General features: G+C 39.6%; 1 protein-coding gene across 4 annotated transcripts in view; it reads left to right on the top strand.

Annotated features, from left to right (window-relative positions):
* Positions 1 to 19,091, top strand: part of elmo2 (engulfment and cell motility 2) — a 66,450-nt gene that overhangs the window by 20,822 nt on the left and 26,537 nt on the right. For all 4 annotated transcript variants that reach the window (XM_066702642.1, XM_066702639.1, XM_066702640.1 and 1 more), the window contains exons 2-3: positions 12,443 to 12,542; positions 18,152 to 18,192. In XM_066702642.1, the coding sequence (XP_066558739.1) occupies positions 12,465 to 12,542; positions 18,152 to 18,192 (119 nt within the window). In that variant the 5' untranslated portion in view covers positions 12,443 to 12,464. The remainder of the gene's footprint in view (positions 1 to 12,442; positions 12,543 to 18,151; positions 18,193 to 19,091) is intronic.

Raw genomic sequence — 19,091 nt, 5'->3', positions numbered from 1 at the left:
GGTTACCATCTGTAATTCATGCTAGCTGTAGATAGACTGCTAATTCACAATGCCGTTCTCAATTCTCAAGGAACAATGGCAGTATTGTCACTGTCAGACACAGTTAATCTCCTACAGTGAGAGATGTGCACCCCTCTAGCAGAGCACTGGTGGCTGTGTGGAGCAGTTTTCCTGCTGTCTTTTCTGTAGTTAAGTTGTCCAAGTGTGTTTGGAGTGCGGGATGGATCATACAGACTGATCAGCTGGTCTCAGTTTGGGCTGTCATATTCAACTGTGAGCAGTGTGCTGTGTGCATTAACACATGTTGAATCCCTCCTGAGATCCACACTGTTTGTCAGGGCATCTTTTTTTGTCTCCCTCTTTTGTGGTTTTCATATGGATGTTGTGTGACATTTTTGAAGATACCATTTCAAAAATATTTTGAAGCACAAACACAGATGAATTTAAATCAGTTGTTTTGCGTATCAAATAGGCTAGTCCTCTGGGTAAATTGTCATTAAAATACATTTTAATTCTGCAGAAATAATGTCTTCCCCAATATTATGAACATTTTAAATCAGAGATGTTATAGGTGAGTTTTTTATGAGAGTCAAATGTATTTAACCGTATAGGGTTCTATAAAACACATTAGAGGCATCAATAAATAATGTTCAGTGTTGAAGAATGTTGCAGAAAATATGTTTTACTTAAATAAATATACAATATTTTTCACCTTTGTTTATTCAGTTTCTTTTTTTTATTTGTAATACATTTCCCCATGTATTGTTTACATTAAATATATAGCCTAAAACTAATTTGTTACACATGAATGAAATACAGTGCAGCTTGACAGAACTCATACTTTAAAATTCAGACTTGAGTAGTAACATTTTGAGTAAGTATCTTTGGTTTGTTTAAAAAAAAATAAAAAAAAAATTGTGAGGGTAAAATATAATGCCAGACAAAGTCTGGGATGAATCCAATAACAAAACAAAAACAACAGTTATTAAATTGATTGATTTGGGTCAGAGATCTGACACTGTAGGAATAGCTTGATTCATATTGACCATTCTTAATATTGTGTAAGATTTCAAGACTATCAGGTTACTAGTAACCAGTCTGGCTTAATTTTGGGCGTTATAAAATAGATATTTTCAAAACGGCAATCATGCGTGATATTAGGAGTGGTTTATGTCACGGTTGTATATATGTGTATCTGACTTTGGTTTCCTTTCATTAAGAATAATAGTAAGAGCTTAAAATAATGTGCCACAGTAATGGTACAGCATGGCCCTTTAAATTGCCTGATGGGGAGTTAGTGGTGGTTTTTGGCAGACTTATCTGCTCTTGGCACAACCGTGGGAGAGTAAAAAGCTCTGAATCTCAGAACTGAGTGTTTCTTCAGAGGCTCTCCCACCAAATCTATGCATGCTGCTGCTGATTGGTAAGTCCACTTGTGTGTGTGCCTATACATTGCTTGCATTTCATTAGACACTCAAGTGATCTGCTTTTATCATAATTTCAGTGTTTTTTGAGTGTAAGGTGAGTGAAATTCCTTTTAACCCATGAAGAAAAATACAACCGCTTTCTATAATGTGGAAACTACAGTTTTACTATTCAGATGTTCAGTGCAGAACAAACTGTTGATGACTAACATAACAATAGGTGTTCATCGTATGAATACATTAACATGGTAATCATAATATAAATATTAATGTACACATTTTCAACCACAATGTTACTAAAATGTATAGGTCTAGTAACTATTGTTTTTACTTTACTAAGCTAGTTATTGTAAAATAAAGTAGGTACAACATATTCTGCTTTAGTGTTGTACAATGTCTTACTATAATGTTTGCATAAACAGATTTAGTTATAATACAATTCTTGTCAGTGAGAAGTTCTACATCAGTTTTTTTTAAAGAGAATAGCAATTACATCATACACATTTGCTGTTGTTGTACTGATATTAATAAGTTAAAGGATGTTGCCTTACAGTTCTGCTCTTTTTAAGGCTTGTCTGAAAATACTGCTCCATGCTGGCTAGAAATGGCATGGGAGAGCATATTGCCAGGACACAGTGCGTACAAGCCCATTTCAACAGCTGTGTCCTCTTAAACCTGTGGAACACCCAGTAATCTTTCCCTGCTTACTCTGTTTCTCAGAAGTCTTTAGGTGTGCATGCCTGATACTGGTCTATGCTGGGCTATCCTTGCTCCTGCTTGTTCACTCAGCAGGAACAATTATTCAGGCAGCTGTCTTAGCGAGTTAAAAGATGCAGTCATCCTTGATCGCTATGGGTATTATTCCTTTCCTCTTGAGAACTCTGTACCAGTTTCAATAGGACAGGGCTAAGCAACCTTGGCCGTTTCATTCCATTGCAGTTCTTTAGTGATTCTGGTTCTTCGTGAGTGATGCTGTGTGAAGCTGTGAAGCAATTAAGTGTCAATTAATTGAATACCGTTCTTCCACAAGGGATCAGTAGAGAAGGGCAAAGGTTGCTGCTGTAGTGGGAGATTGATGGATCAGAAGGCCACTATTGGGATCCCTATAACGTGCTGTTGTGGCCTGACCAAGTCTTTCTGGTTGCCTGGATTGAGAAATCAAGGCTGACCTCATGTCAGGTAGTCGCGATGATCTCTCGGCTCCTTGCCACCCTTCCTACCTCGCCTTTTCTCTGAGTCTCTTGAGTTATATCGGATCGAGCGCTGCAGCTGCCTGCTTTGTAACTGCAACCCCTTAAAGAGCCTGTTTTCCTCAGACTAGCCAAAGAGGTTTCTAGCTTGTGTTGTGTGAGAAACAGATCCCAATGAGACTGAACACTTGCCAGCAGCATTTGGACTTACCTCATGTTGCTCCAAGAAATATCTGGGAAATCTAAAACCAGCCTAACAACAGGAAATATCAAATTAACTCCAATACCTAATTGCCAGCTGATCACACCCCCTTTTATACTGTATATACACACATACATGTATGAGTACACACACGTCACTTACTGTGAAAAGAGTCATCGATATGCTAAAACTGTCAGTACCCCTCTTTATTCCTACCTGGTGTCCTTTATTATGTTCTTTATTCTGCCATTTGATAAATATGTTCTAAAAGTGAAAATCTGACAATGTCTTGACTTGTCTTGACAGTGACCCCTGTATCCTCCCTGGTGCCTCAGCTCTGTAGTGCTGTTGCCTCACAATGGGAAATCAATGGATGTCTTGAGACAGTTGTCTTCCTTTCATGTATGTTTGTGTAAGGGTCTATCTCAAAAGGTTATTTCCAAATGTGGGATTTTTGGATGCTCCTTCTTGTGGTTTGTTAGTGTCAGCTGTAGTAGATTGCTGTTTGTCACTCTATAAACTTTTGTTTGCTTCATTTCTGGTCATTTCCAGTTCTGGCTGGATTTTCACATTTGTTTAGTCTTGTTTTTTCCACAATAGAAATGATCGAATGCTTGTCTTAAAGTGCTACAATTGAATGTTATTTTATTTAGGATGAATTTAGTATTTTGTATTATTTTACAAGGGCGGTATTAACTCCTACCCTTTAAAATTGAATTACATTGCTGGAGCTGACTGAGACCTGTGCTGTGTTGTTAATCTCGCTCTGGGAATGGAGTTTATGTGAAGTCCTTAACAGCCTGAAGTCTAGGTTTGAATCCTGGCCCAGATTGTGGCCAGGGGCTTGTATGGGCTTGTTATATTACTCAGATTAGCATGTCTTGTACTACCCAATGTTGTTTTAAATAGGTTAGTCCAAGACTAGACAAGACAAGCTTTATTGTAGTGAAAATGTGCCCTCCTCAACCTTCAGTGCATTTATCACCACAAAAAACACACAATCATTCAGGTCAGTGTACTAGCAGGCATTGCAATAGCTTCCTCTGGTTATTAATGAAGTGTCCAAATAAAACTAGGCAATCCCAAACTCAACATAGTTTTTCAAGATTCGAATTGTGAACAGCAGACTGCTGCTGCTGCTGCCAAACTGGGGCCCCCCAGAGACAGAAGGGATTCTGGAAACATAGCCGTTTTCTGATGTCTCTTGGGCCTCGTCCAGACATTGTTCATTGCAGATGTGAGGGTACAGTCGTTTCCCATAAACAAAACCCAGTTTTGGGAGTCCCATCCTCCCCCCCTCCTGCTAACACAGTACTATGCCTGGGTGGGATTGCACCAATGTCTGTAATGACTAATGTTGTTTTAATGTGCACAGGCATCATTTCTCTGTAAAGTGCAGTGGTATTTGCAGATAAATGTGTCTGTACTACATACAGCCCCTCAGAGTTGTCTTTTCCCATTTGTTGGAAAATAATCAGAAATTGTAACTCATATAATGATTATTCAGATCCTCCACAAAAATCTATGTGGAGACTGGAACGGAATAATAATTTGTAAACCAGTATCTCACAGAAACAATAAATACAAAATCACATGGCTTATTTCTACAAAGTTCTGATTTTAATGCAGCAAACAATGATTCGTAAATAATTCAATTCTAAATGTAGCGGTAATAGCTGGGGAAGTCAGTCAATGGTACACGTTTCAGAACACTGAGCCACGCTTATTTACACCCTCTCCTACTTTGAACTCACCCCAGAGAAGTTTTTTGAAGAGCTCCGTTTTTCTCCTGCCCTGCCTTCCCTAAGGTGTCCAAATGTCCAAGTGCCCTTTTTCCAGTAATTCCAAACACAGCGACCTGCATATGAAGGACTGCATAGTGCCGTAGCACCTTTCAGAGCCTCCTTAGATTACATCTGTAGACCATTCTTATCTTATCTCTTATTTCTGTTATTCTCTATATGTGCAAAATAATTTGTATAGTGATGTTACCACCTTTCTTGTGTATGTGAATGCTTTAGGCTGGATATGGATTGTGACGGATTAAATAGCCAAAGACTCTCCAATAAAGTGGAAAAAAAGAGGAACTTTTATTTGCGTTAACTAAAGAACAAATAATAAATATTGGCTGTAGCAGAATTGAACTTATCATCTAGCCCCAGGTCTTATTGTTGCGGTCTTCCCACTTTCTTTCATACAGTGCAGTTTTACTGGTCTCCATTGATTTTCAGAGCTCTCGACACAGGGCTGAATCTATGGAAGTCAACAGAGCTAAAATGCTGAATATGTAGCTCCAGAAGTTTAACAAAACTACAAAAAAACAAAGAACAATCTATCACAAAGGCATACTTTTCATTTAAATTCTAATCTCCAGAACTTTTTAAGTTTTTAAAACTACACCATATAGATGTAGCACATTTTTACATTTATATTTTATGTTGCCTTGGATAAAGACATCTGCTAAATGGTTTAGTGATAATGAATAACAGTAGGAATGAAAATAACAACCTAACCACAGAAAGAAAGGCTGGGAATCACACAAGAACACACTCAAAAGGAAGGACAGTAGATCAGGAATGTAAGAACATCAGTTGTAGGAAATTATTTTAAGCATAGTGCCATATAAGAGTCTGCTCTCAGTGAAGACTAAACATGCCATAAAAGTAATTTAAAATAAGCAATTTTAAATTAAGCAAATGCGTATTTTCTTTCTCCTCTATGTTCTCAAATTCCTCAGTTGTGGGTTTGTCTGATGGTGTTTTCTTATAATGGTATTGTATATAAAGGCAACTGGATTTTTTTGTGCACACTGACTAACAGTTTATTCAGGGGTCCACCCAAGTAATTTTCTGTCGTAATTGTTTGGTGTTGTTACTTATTGCTGATCACCTCAGATTCAGATTTGATTGCTGTTTTTCCCCCCGTTGACAAACTTTCACTAGTGTCATTTATTCTGCTTGGGTTATTTTCACATTCATTGTCACATGTGTGTGGCAGTATTTTGCCTGCCAGCAGTGAAATCATTTGCTTTTGATAATTATTCAATGGCCTGGGGAAATTGCAACCGTGAACTGAGAAACAGACGCTGTTATTTCTAAATGGTATTGGGATGACCCTGTCATAATGGTGGGTTAGATGCAAGAAAATGATATGCTGTTTGGTGTGAAATTCTTCAGGTATATGAAATCTTTCAGACACTTCTTTCCTGTGTGGTATGTGGAGTGGTAGTTGGTTGCATATCGCTTAAGTTTGCGATTACTTGATGGTTCCTAAATTCCCCTCCTCATAATAACTTGGTATAAATGACAGTGTACATAGCAGCATGGCAGTAGGGAAAGTCAAATCAGTATTGCGCAATGAACCGAAGCATGGGTTATAGCTGGTGTAGGGTACGATATTTCGTGACATACAAAACGTCCTAGGTTGACTGCATTATTTTGCATATTTTACTACGGTATTTTCTTACAAAATGAAAAGCCAAAACACATGCAGAATACCACCTAGAACTCTTCATAAAATGAGCAAATTATTAACCTAACTTCAAAACAACAGTGATGTCACAAATCAGCTCCAGAAAGTCGACCTGGGAAGTCTTAAGATGAATACATTTACAACAATTAAAAATGCTTTCAGTTCCTTAATTTTAAAGAGAATCTATTCACACAGAGAAAATGTATTGCAATTACTTTTTTTAAGACAATACCAACAAAACATGGAAGTCTAACCTGGGATGTTTTGAACAGTGGATGCAATTGTACCACTGGTGTCACACTGATACACTCCCCCACATCACTCCCACTACTGACTGACTACTGACTCATTGACTGCATCCCAAACCAATCCCTTGCACCCTTGTTCAATTCCCTTGTGGAGCAGGAGTACTATGGTCGTGATTTTAGGAGGTTTCCTAATTCCTTAGGTAATGAGTGAAGGTAGCTTTGTATGCCTTTCACTTCACCCTTTTATGGATTGCACAAAATGGTAGACTTCTGGGTTTCTGTGCTAAAGTGTTTGTGAGAAACTGTGAATGTTATTTAACAAGTACATTATTTGTGAAATTTATGTTCAATGGAGTTGTTGATCATCTTTAATCTATGTTCATGATTTCCAGCCAATTTAGTCAAACATTGCCCTGTTCACAGGGAAATGAAACCCCAAAACGTGGACTGGGTGCGAGTGTTGAAGTGCATTCCACATAACGCTTTTCTCTCCTCTGCACACCCTACTTCCTCGCCCACTTGGGGTACTTTGGGATGCAGCTCTGATTTCTGTGTGCTGGGTTGTAGAGATAGTAAGGTAGATGCCAACCCTACCACGAAGGCCCTGAACCCTCTTGCTTTGTCAAGGACACACCACAGCTCTGAAATGAAATGCCAGGAGACAGCAAATGATTTTAATTATAGCTGTAAAACAGGTCCTGATTATCTCCCATCTGTCTCTGATTTGGCCTGTGCTCACCTGCCAAGTGGAGTATCATCGCTGTAACTTAAAACGGAAAGACACAAAGTACTATATGGTGGAATTATGAGGGTTTTGCAAACTACAGAAGTAAACGTCTGCGAGAGAATTGATGGAAATGTGAATCACATGGCCTTTGCAGGTAGATTAATGTTATTGTGGTTGTCTTCTTCCTCTGTCTTGTTTTGCTGATGCCCTTTTATAAACTTGCAATTGACAATTAACTGTCCAGTGTTGCATATTACACTTTTAGTTTAGAGTGGTATAAGAAAAAGTGATAGCGCTTTTGATTAACGGGGCCTTGTAAACCACTGTATGTAGAAGGAAGATGTCAGCTGCAAAAAAAGGTGGGTTGAGTTTTATACTGTAGAAAATGAACACTCAGCCTTTAACCACAGTCATTTCAAATCTTTTTTTTTCTACTGCTTGTTTGAAAGTATGTTGATGGCCTGCAAAAGGACTACCATCCAATTCCTAAACTTATAACACAATACACTGGTTTCACAGACCCAAATTAGCACTACTCGTGGACTACTCGATGTTATTTTAGGTAGTAGTAGTAGTCCTAATGTAACTCTAATCGAGCTCTGTGAAACCAGCCATATATGATCCTGCATTTAAAGCAATACAGGCCTACTACACTTCAAAACCAATAAAAGGTCCTTATGATCTGATCTGTAGTGGCAATGTGTGAAATAGGGCTATACTGGTGACATTTACACTAGAAAATATGTCTTAAACTTCTGTCTGTGCTTTCAACAGTTGTGAGTGAGTAAAACACTGGATTGTTCAGAACAGTTTTTAAGCAAAAGACAAAGCATAAAATAGCATTTGGCCTTAAAGAATATTTAAACTCACTGTTGCAGCAGTAGTAGCAGTCAGTATCTGCCGTTTCCCTCTGTGTCTGTTTGTAAAGCCTAAATGTACGTCAATGTACCTCTCTCGCCTGGCAGGTCTGGATGTTGTAATGTGTTCTAGTTTTTGTTACAATGGATAACCCATTACAAAGAGCTCTCCTGCTGATCTGTGATCTGCCCACATACTCTACCAACACACACTCAGCACTGCGGTAACATTCATACCAGCACCTCCCACTCACTTGCAGACTTACAAAGCAATGAAAAAAAACATGCTCCTAGAGAAAACCCTGATGAAATCTAAGACTTTAATTTGGAATATTCAGTTCCTTATTTCTTCTATACCCTTCTAATTTGTCATTAATTAATTGGCAGCTAACACAGACAGACATACTGCAAAATGTGAGCTACTTCCTTTCACACTCCCAGTCCGCAGAACAGAGCAGTGTGGGGAGGACTGATGAGTTATATTTTCAGTGTTTCAATATTATATTTACTGAATAGTATACTGAAAAATGATTCCCATTGCAATTGCATCAACAGATATGTGGCTAGAAAGTAACCAACTAGGTACAATGTCTCCTCATTTAGTCTTGAAACAATTGTAAGATGTTTCTGAGCAACAAACACTCCAAAGTGAAATTCTAAAATAATATTGAACTGACTTTTGATGTGAATTTGATGCTGGGCCAGCATGCATTTTCAGCTCTCTAATATGCACATCATTCCCCTTCACTAGAATTAGTTTTGTAACATTTTCGATCTCTGTTGTCTCTCTCCCTTACCCACGGCAACTTACAAGATGTAGGCCTACTATATACATAACAAACATAGGCCTAATACAGTAAAAGCAAGAAAATACAATATACACCTATAGTCCTAATTGGAGTCAGATTAACTACGAGCAAGTACACATGACAGTGATGACTATGAGGTGAAGTGTAGTAAAAGTATAAAGAATGGTAGTAGTTACATCAATACGGTGTGGAGTCAAACACTGGCATAATGATCAGTACAGATTCGGTTTACAATTAATGACATTTAAAATGGAAGAATAAGTTTGTTAGACAGTACATTTAAAGGTTAAGGGTTTGAGGTGTTACTATGTGTTTTGAGCAGGTGCTGTTCAGGCATCACACACAAACAAACAACACAAAAACATGCTATTACGCACAGGCTGATGTGGCTGCCTTAGACAAATGGGCTCCTAAAAAAATATATAAATCCTTATAGAGGAGGTACCACACTGCCATTCTCTGTAATGAATTACTTGAGACAGGTTGAGATGGACACATAGAGGGAAAGAGAGAGAAGGGGGTTGAGGATGAGTCATTTGAAATGAAGAAAGCATATGCTTGTATGTTAGTCAGAGCACACTTCTTTGTAATTCACAGGAGCATTTACATAAAGTTAATCTCCTCCATAATCCTTAGTTTGAGCCTGCTCGGTTTTGTGATCAGTGTTTTACTGCACTCGGTGAATGTGTTTTTTGCGTCTATCTATATAAATACATGGCCCGATAGATGGATTGATGCATAGGTACATGATGTTGCAGGGTTTCGTGCTATATTCAGCCACAGATCAGTGCTGCCTGGCTAAACAACGCCGGTGAACGCCGAAGGAGAAACGCCGTCTGCCAACCCCCAACCGGTTGATGATGGTCCCCCCCCACACCCCTGTCAACAAATCTGAAACAGATCAGTGAGGGAAAAATATTTGATCCCCTGCTGATTTTGTACGTTTGCCCACTGACAAAGAAATGATCAGTCTATAATTTTAATGGTAGGTGTATTTTAACAGTGAGAGACAGAATAACAAAAAAAAATCCAGAAAAACGCATTTCAAAAAAGTTATAAATTGATTTGAAATTGAATCATTCAGATGTTCATTGGCAAACTTCAAACAGGCCTTTACATGTGCTTTCTTGAGCAGGGGGACCTTGCGGGCGCTGCAGGATTTCAGTCCTTCACATTGTAGTGTGTTACCAATTGTTTTCTTGGTGACTATGGTCCCAGCTGCCTTGAGATCATTAACAAGATCCTCCCGTGTAGTTCTGGGCTGATTCCTCACCGTTCTCATGATCATTGAAACTCCACAAGGTGAGATCTTGCATGGAGCCCCAGACCGAGGGAGACTGACAGTAATTTTGTGTTTCTTCCATTTGCGAATAATCGCACCAACTGTTGTCACCTTCTCACCAAGCTGCTTGGCGATGGTCTTATAGCCCATTCCAGCCTTGTGTAGGTCTACAATCTTGTCCCTGACATCCTTGGACAGCTCTTTGGTCTTGGCCATGGTGGAGAGTTTGGAATCTGATTGATTGATTGCTTCTGTGGACAGGTGTCTTTTATACAGGTAACGAGCTGAGATTAGGAGCACTTCCTTTAAGAGAGTGCTCCTAATCTCAGCTCGTTACCTGTATAAAAGACACCTGGGAGCCAGAAATCTTGCTGATTGATAAGGGATCAAATACTTATTTCCCTCATTAACATGCAAATCAATATATAACTTTTTTGAAATGTGTTTTTCTGGATTTTTTTGTTGTTATTCTGTCTCTCACTGTTAAAATACACCTACCATTAAAATTATAGACTGATCATTTCTTTGTCAGTGGGCAAACGGACAAAATCAGCAGGGGATCAAATACTTTTTTCCCACACTGTATGCAGCTTTCTGGGGGAAGCCCTGTGTTGGGAAAAGGCTCTGTGGTTTTCCTGTAGAATTTCCCTGCTTTGCTGTTCTGTCGCCACCCTGATCTAAAATCAGCTTCTCAACTGTTCTTCCCTATTTTACACATAGGACCACTCCCCATTCACTTCCACAGCAGCTCACACTACAGGACTGTTTCCCTGGGCCCAATCTCACCTGTTCTGTGGTTCTTGGCACTGACTTTTGATTAGAATGGGTTTGTAAACCATTGTATGTTAAGGGCAGGAGTCAGCCGCCACAAAATGCGTGTTGAGCTTTCTAATGCAGGAAACGGTTGCTCAGCCTTCAACCTCAGTCATTTTGTATGGCTTTTTTTTGTTGTTGTTGTTAGCATGTTGAGCAAGTTGCATGTTGATAGCCAGTGTCTGTTTCTGATAGAATCCCACCTGCCTGGACATCTGTTTTCAAATGCTCACTTACTGGAAACTGCTTTGTGAATTGGTGAGCAGCCAAAAGTACAGTAGATGTATACTGAATCACACATCCCCAAAATTACAGCCAAACTGTAGTGTGTTTAATAGTACAGGGAAAGGTTACCATGTGTTTATAATCAGGCATACTTCAAATTTAAAGGTGTAGCAGAGCTGTGCAGTTTCACAATAATGTTAACATATTGAAGCCCCAATAATGTTAAACAGGAAAATGCTTTTGAAAAAAAAAATGTGAAGGTTTGAACCACCATATAATAGTAGCATATTAAAGAGCGACACAAAACCATCTTCCCTAAATATTGTTTGTTTTGTTGTTCTTTAATAAAAACACTGGAAAGGGATTTTTTCAGTGCAGAACAGTGTTTAAAGCCATCTGAGCTGCAGACCTTGTTATTCCTCATCAGTAATTATTTTGGGCATGTTTTAAAAAACTGGAGATTAAAGCACAGGCTGGCCCTTTGGATAGAAAATAGGACTAAATAGCTACTTCATTACAAAAGGAGCTGTGGGGGTCTGGAACAAGCTACCCAGCCACATAGCTGAAGCTGGGTCTCTGGGTTCCTTCCAAAAAGTGCTGGATGAAGATCTTGGATCAAGGGTAAAAAACAAATAAGCAAGATGGGGCTAAATGCTGTCTTTTTTTAATATCGTCCAAGCAGCACCAATATTTTCCCAAATATCAGTCTAGCAATCAGTAAACAAAAAGCTTATTATCCTGAACTCAGTGCAGCTTAATCCCTTGTACTTCTCAATCTTTCTGCAATATAGCCAATTACACTGGCTGCTGTTTAGAGTGGGGTTGTAGAGGATATATTCTTTCCAAGTATTTCAGTAATTTCAAATTTCAAAATGACACATTTGCTGGAAAAATACCCTCAATTTACTTGGTGAAAATGTGTATTTCTCCTCAAATACTTTAAGTATTTCAACTATATTTACAAATGAATCCTGGACAGCACTCTTGTTTGTCCCAGGTCTACTTGCTCTTGTCTTTCTTTCCTTTCCCTGTAGCTTTGCCATTTTGCTTTTATTTTATCTGTATACCTCCTAATGTCCTCTCTATTCATTCGATCCCTTGTATTTTGCTGTACATTAAGGCTGGTGATGCTTTTAACTGATTGTGCTGGGTCCTCTTCCAGCAGAGTAACCGTGGTGTTTCTGTCCCCCGCAGTGTGGTCTGAGTTAGTGTAGCGATGCCCCCGCCGGCCGACATCGTGAAGGTGGCCATCGAGTGGCCCGGTGCCAATGCCCAGCTCATCGAGATAGACCAGGTCAGTGCCGTTTAGCCTCTCCAACGCGGACCACACACAGAAAACTTGGAGCGCTGACCATAGTTCTTAAAACTGCATGTTGTAGTGACAGTATTATATGTTCTTTAATATTTGCCAATGTATAATTTTGTATTTAGTCATAAATATATCAAGTGTAAAAGTATAGCTTAGACAGTGTAGTATGTTATAGAAATGTAGTATATAATATATAAACTAATAGAAATATTATACTATAATATACACCGATCAGCCATAACATTATGACCACTGACAGGTGAAGTGAATAACACTGATAATCTCGTTATCATGGCACCTGTCAGTGGGTGGGATATATTAGTTAACATTTTGTCCTCAAAGTTGATGTGTTAGAAGCAGGAAAAATGGGCAAGTATAAGGATCTGAGCGACTCTGACAAGGGCCAAATTGTGATGGCTAGACGACTGGGTCAGAGCATCTCCAAAACTGCAGCTCTTGTGGGGTGGTCCCAGTCTGCAGTGGTCAGTACCTATCAATAGTGGTCCAAGGAAGGAAAATCTGTGAACTGGCGACAGGGTCATGGGCGGCCAAGGCTCATTGATGCACGTGGGGAGTAAAGGCTGGCCCGTGTGGTCCGATCCAACAGACGAGTTACTGTAGCTCAAATTGCTGAAAAAGTTAATGCTGGTTCTGATAGAAATGTGTCAGAACACACAGTGCATCGCAGTTTGTTGCGTATTGGGCTGCGTAGCCGCAGACCAGTCAGGTTGCCTATGCTGACCCCTGTCCACTGCTGAAAGTGCCTACAATGGGCACGTGAGCATCAGAACTGGACCACGGAGCAATGGAAGAAGGTGGCCTGGTCTGATGAATCACGAGTTCAGGGTGTTGCCTCCAAATTCCCCAGATCTCAATCCAATCGAGCATCTGTGGGATGTGCTGGACAAACAAGTCTGATCCATGGAGGCCTCACCTCCCAACTTACAGGACTTAAAACATCTGCTGCTAACGTCTTGGTGCCAGATACCACAGCACACCTTCAGAGGTCTAGTGGAGTCCATGCCTCCACGGGTCAGGGCTGTTTTGGTGGCAAAAGGGCGACCTACACAATATTAGACAGGTGGTCATAATGTTATGGCTGATCAGTGTAGTATTCTCCCCTGCATGTCAGTGTACTTCTGAAATACATTTTATCATTGCCTTTCTACATTTTTCAAAACATTATTTCTTCCCAAATAAATGATTTTTTTTGCTGCTGGAGTCATAATTTGAGTGTTGTTCTTCGTCAACAGCAAGCAGTAAAGTGCCGAATGACCTTCACAATCTGTTCTGTTCTTACGAAAAGTAGAGAGAGAGACAAAGAAAAAGGTTTCAATGGAATTAGATCACCCAACAATTCTGATAGAGACAAGCAGATTTAATAGTACGGCAGGTTAAGCTGGATTAAAGAGCATTCACGACAGTATTGACACTGTCTCAGTAAGGTGAAGGGAATCAAGTGTGCAGCAGTGTCAGGGCTTTTATTCATCAAACCACCATTTTCCATTTCAATTGAGAGCTGGTCCATTAGCAAATTGCGCAATGGAAAATCTCCATTTCAGGGCAGCGGTGAAACCCCATTCACCGTTGTTTCATCTGCTGCTTTTGTGCATGTCCTTTTGTTAGTTTGTTTGTTTATGACGTATATCTTCACATTTTGGAATCTGAAATAGGTAGTCTGCTCTGTTCTCCTGAATGCCACTCATACCAACGTGAGAAAGCCTTAGACTGCATTTGTGCACTGAGACATGCTGTGTTTGTCAGACCATCCACTTATTTTCCCACTGTGAGTCCTCAGCGCAGACAGCAGAGCTATAGCATCAGTGGGAACGACTGATGGAGCCCCCTGAAAACATTTAGAACTGATGTGAACAGTTAATGAGATCTGTGTTTTCAGTGCTTTTCATTACTGTTTTGTTTGAACATACATATCCATGTTAAGGTTAACGTTTGTAAAATACTTAGCAAAAGGGAAGTATTCATATTACAAAATATAGGGAAACGCTCTATATATTGATATCTGTAATACCATGTACCAAGTAACTTAGTGTGTGTACAACACTATACAATCAGTGCAAGACATGTAATTAGTGACATTAATCCAGGTACATAGAAATGGTTTGCCAGTGTTGTGTTAGTACTTGGAGGAGAAAAATAAAACAGAATGAGCTTGATTTAATTAAATTTGCATTTCAGTTAGATGAACAATAACAGGTTACATTGGAGAAAATGTGTGAATGGCAGAAATAAACCTTTAAATCCATAATGATCATTTTTGTTGCTTGCCCTGGGTATGACTTCATACGAGTGTGTTGAAATATGTGAAGGTGATGGTTATTATATGTATCTGTTTTGCAGTGTGCAAGCTCTAGCTTCTCTTGGAATATGTTGGGGGTATCCATGGCAACACAGACGCCATGTTGGGATGACAAACCAAAACACATTTATTAAATACGGCACCAAAAACTGCACACCGAGCATGTCCACAGAAACCAATTGTAACAGTGATACAATAATAATTGGAGTCAAATCAGTCAAATAGTGCTATATGTGGGCTGTACTGTATGTTTGTTGGCTCAAATACATTTGATAAAGAGTATTTTGATGTAATGTTCTTTGCTTCAGAATATTATGAATCGGAGACTGAAAATGTTAGTCACACAGAATGTTCCTGAATTTGATATCTCAGTGCAAAAGGAAATATAGACTGCAAAATGAAATATGTATAACCCTCAAAGCCCCTTTCTGAAAGGAAGTCTATAGTTTGAGTAGAACCTTTTAGGGTGGTTCAGTACTCACTACATATGAAATGAAAAACTTAATTCAGATTCAGATCTTTACTTAATTAAAAATGTATACATGTTCAGTTTTTTTATTTTCTTTATTTGTTTTGATGTTTATTTAACTAGCAAACTACTGTAAACTGATATACATACAGTGACAGGAATAGTGGTCAACATGAGCGATAGCTCCTGCCACATGAATATTATTTAATTGTACATATATTAGGTCAGACAGTCGTTTTATTACTTCTAATTGATCACTACACATTTATAAAACGATATTCTAATATCACCCAATACATTTTAGTCGCCATTTCATTAAAGGAACAAAGCTACAGAACCAGAAGCTAGACTGGGAAGTTATGTGTATCCTAAATTGTACATGGTACCATAGATATCAGTAGTCCCTCTACTTTATAATATTTGTGTTGTTGCAGAGTATTATAAACCTTATATTTATTATTTTTTTAAGTTTTTTATTTCTTAGCAGATGCACTTATCCAGGGTGACTTACAAAACATAAGATCAATATAAGTGCAATACAGACTAAAATTACAACTCAAAACAGTACAAATTTCAGGTTCAAAAATTACATAAGTGCATAAGAAAATACAATTAATATAATATCAAGTCATACATCCTAGATTTGTGAGCTACTAATTGCAGACAAGATGTGAGATAATGGAATTATATAAACCTTAAACATGATATGTTCAAACATATGGGTGATGAAAAGCATTTGCATTTCAGAAATAGTGAAAAACTAGACCATTTATCTCGCATCCTTATCCTATATAATATATGTAACGCTAACCCAGGTTCCTCAGATATACACATACATAGACAGCCAAACTGCACCCCACACACAAGCTACATCTTCCTATCACATGCACGTGTAGGCTACATGTGTGTATATGTGTGTGTGTGGGGTGGGGTGGGGAAAATAAATCACAGGTTTTGACATTTGCAATCTATTCTTCTGACATACACACACATCCATTTACACAGATGACAAACTAAAGTTACATATGCACTAACACACAGACGCTCTCCACTCCCACAACCAAACACAAATACAGATGGAGTGCCCACACACTGCCCCCCCCAACCCTCACACAGTGGACAAATACTCAGAAAAACATTACATGCATATATATCCTAATTCCACTGCCTCCACCATACCTCCTCTGGGCCAAACAGTGAACTCTCCCCCACTGTTTCTCTTTCTTTGTTCCCTTCCTGCATTCATCTCTCTCTCCCCCAAGCTCTCCTCCACCCCTTCTCTCCCTTTTTCTCACTCAAATTTCCGTCACCCTGCCTTTTCTTTTCCTCTTTCAAGCCTCTATATTCTCTCTCTCTCTCCAGCTCAACTGATTTATGAGCGCTGCCAGGTACTGGTTGTTTACTTTGTTTACTTTATTTAGTTGTTACTGTCTTACTTAGCGCAGTTTGAACTATATATTGACGCAGTTTCTGTATCTAGAAATGGCTGCATCGCATATACTATTGTAGAGAGAGATGGTACAGTGTTGTTGTGTGCTTAGCTTCACATTTTCTGCAATCAGAAGAGGCAGTTACGTAGAGTTTAGCATTCCAGACATTCCAAGGACTTAGTTCAGCCGACACTGTACTAGGGCATGACTTGCGGGATCTGGACAGAGCAGTGTAATCCAACTCAATTTAGATGTGCTCTCTGCTAATTAATTATAGGTTGGCTATTTAACAGCCCCCCTGGTCCTCCGTGCCAGCAGCCTCAGTGCCCCCCTTCCGAAGGGCCACGCTTACAAAGGCCAGGGACTCTAGCTGCGGGACTCCAGCGAGGAGAAGACTGCGAGGAGATGCCGCACAGCAACAGGAAGAAGCCATGACAATCTCTCCGATTCCTGTCATGCTCTCTCCTTCCTCTCGGCGTGCACCTGCACGCCATTGCTTCCCTAATCCTTCTAACCTCATCTCCCTGTCTCTCCCCTCCTTTCCCCTCTCTGGAGGCCTGTGGAACTGTTACTCAGCTTCCAACAAGGCTGACTTCATCTGCGCCTCCGCCACCCACCACTCTCTTGATTTCCTCGCTCTCATCGAGACATGGATCTCCCCTGAGAACTCAGCCACCCCTGCTGCCCTATCCGCTCTGTTTGTCCTGTCCCACTCCCCCCATCTTACCGGGCGGGGAGGAGGAACAGGGCTCCTGCTCTCCCCTTCTCTCCTCTTCTCTGTCCCCCCTTTCTTTAAATTAAATACATGCTAATTATAACCACAAGAGAGATGCACACACAGTACCACTCAAAACAAAGCCTCTGTAAAAAAAAAAACAGAATTTGTTTATGAAGAGTCTGTGACAAAATACTGGCACAAAAGGGAGCAGACAAACACCTACTGCCTGGTAACAGTAGCTCAGATGTTTGCATTGTGCAAACCTTCATAGAGGAAGTGAATGTGCTGTAGCAAACTGGGCAACTGCAGAGTTTTGTAAGCTGTGGATATTCATATGGCACGCAACTTCCATGTGTGCATATTTAGAACAGCTTTTTGTGGGATGAGCATAACTTGGCTGAAAGAATCTGCTACTACTGTGCAGGGAGCAGAATGCTGCAGAAATAAAATTATCATTTATAACACATGTAAAAATAATGCCTTTGAATTCTACTTCCACAGTCTGCAGGCATTCATTTTCTCCCACTCACAGGTGGGCCCAGCTCTCATACCAACAGCAATACAGCCTGATGGGGTCAAAGAGAGGAGAGGGCGTGCCTCGGAGGCTGAGCTGAGCTAGGCTGTTTGGGAGAGCTCACCTTGTTTCTTTGTTCTTTACAGAAGAAGCCTCTTTCCTCCATCATCCGGGAAGTGTGCGATGGGTAAGAAACTTGACACTCGCAAATTACTGCACTAAAATGAGACTCCTAATCTTCCCGAACCCAATGGAAACTATCAGTTGCCTACAGGGAGCTGAGAGACACTCAACAGCTTTCATATTAGGAAAATTAGCAAATTGAGTGCAAGCAATTATACTGCTTGTATTGCTAAGAAACCTTAAAGCAGTACTGTAGGCTGTATTATCTTTAAACGTAGTCAAGGGTTTTGGATTAATGAGAACAAAGCTGATTTATTGAGTGTGCCTCTCATGGTCTTCTGTCTTGTATTCTAGTGTATTGTAAATAATGGTGTGAAAATGTAACTTCCACATTTTCTGGGCCTCCTCTACTCTTATTTCTCTCTTGTTCAAGTTCTTTGTGTGGAAACATGCACATAAGCAGGTTTACAGCTGAGAGAAGGTCACATTACCCATAATGACAATTTGATGACAAGTAACTGCATGTTCAGAAAATTACATCCAGTCTACTTCTCAATGATCCCAAGCAGTTCGCTTCAACAATTATTGCTGAACTGGAAGATCAGTCAGCTATTCGGTTGGTATTTTCTGAGAGGGTTGTAGAATGACACTTACAATCAAAAAGCAGCTGCAATGTTTTGTGTTTATTAATCTGCAAAGTGGAATGAAATGAGGGAAACTGGTGATAAAGAGAGACAGCACAAGGTAGGTAGTTTGGCTATCTTTCAGATTAAACCAAATCTCGAAGAAAACACTGAACTTGCATGCTGTGTTTTTGGCATGGATTTTTAAGTGCCTTGTGTTTTGATCATCTTTTATGTCCTGCTGACTGTCCATTAACATCTTCTAAGATCTCAAAACCTCCTAGAAAACACCATCCTAATAGTGAAATAATAGTTTTGTGCACCAGGGAAGAAAATTCTT

Source organism: Amia ocellicauda, chromosome 4, assembly GCF_036373705.1.
Source record: "Amia ocellicauda isolate fAmiCal2 chromosome 4, fAmiCal2.hap1, whole genome shotgun sequence".
Taxonomy (NCBI): domain Eukaryota; kingdom Metazoa; phylum Chordata; class Actinopteri; order Amiiformes; family Amiidae; genus Amia; species Amia ocellicauda.
This window is presented reverse-complemented; position numbering and strand designations above follow the sequence as displayed.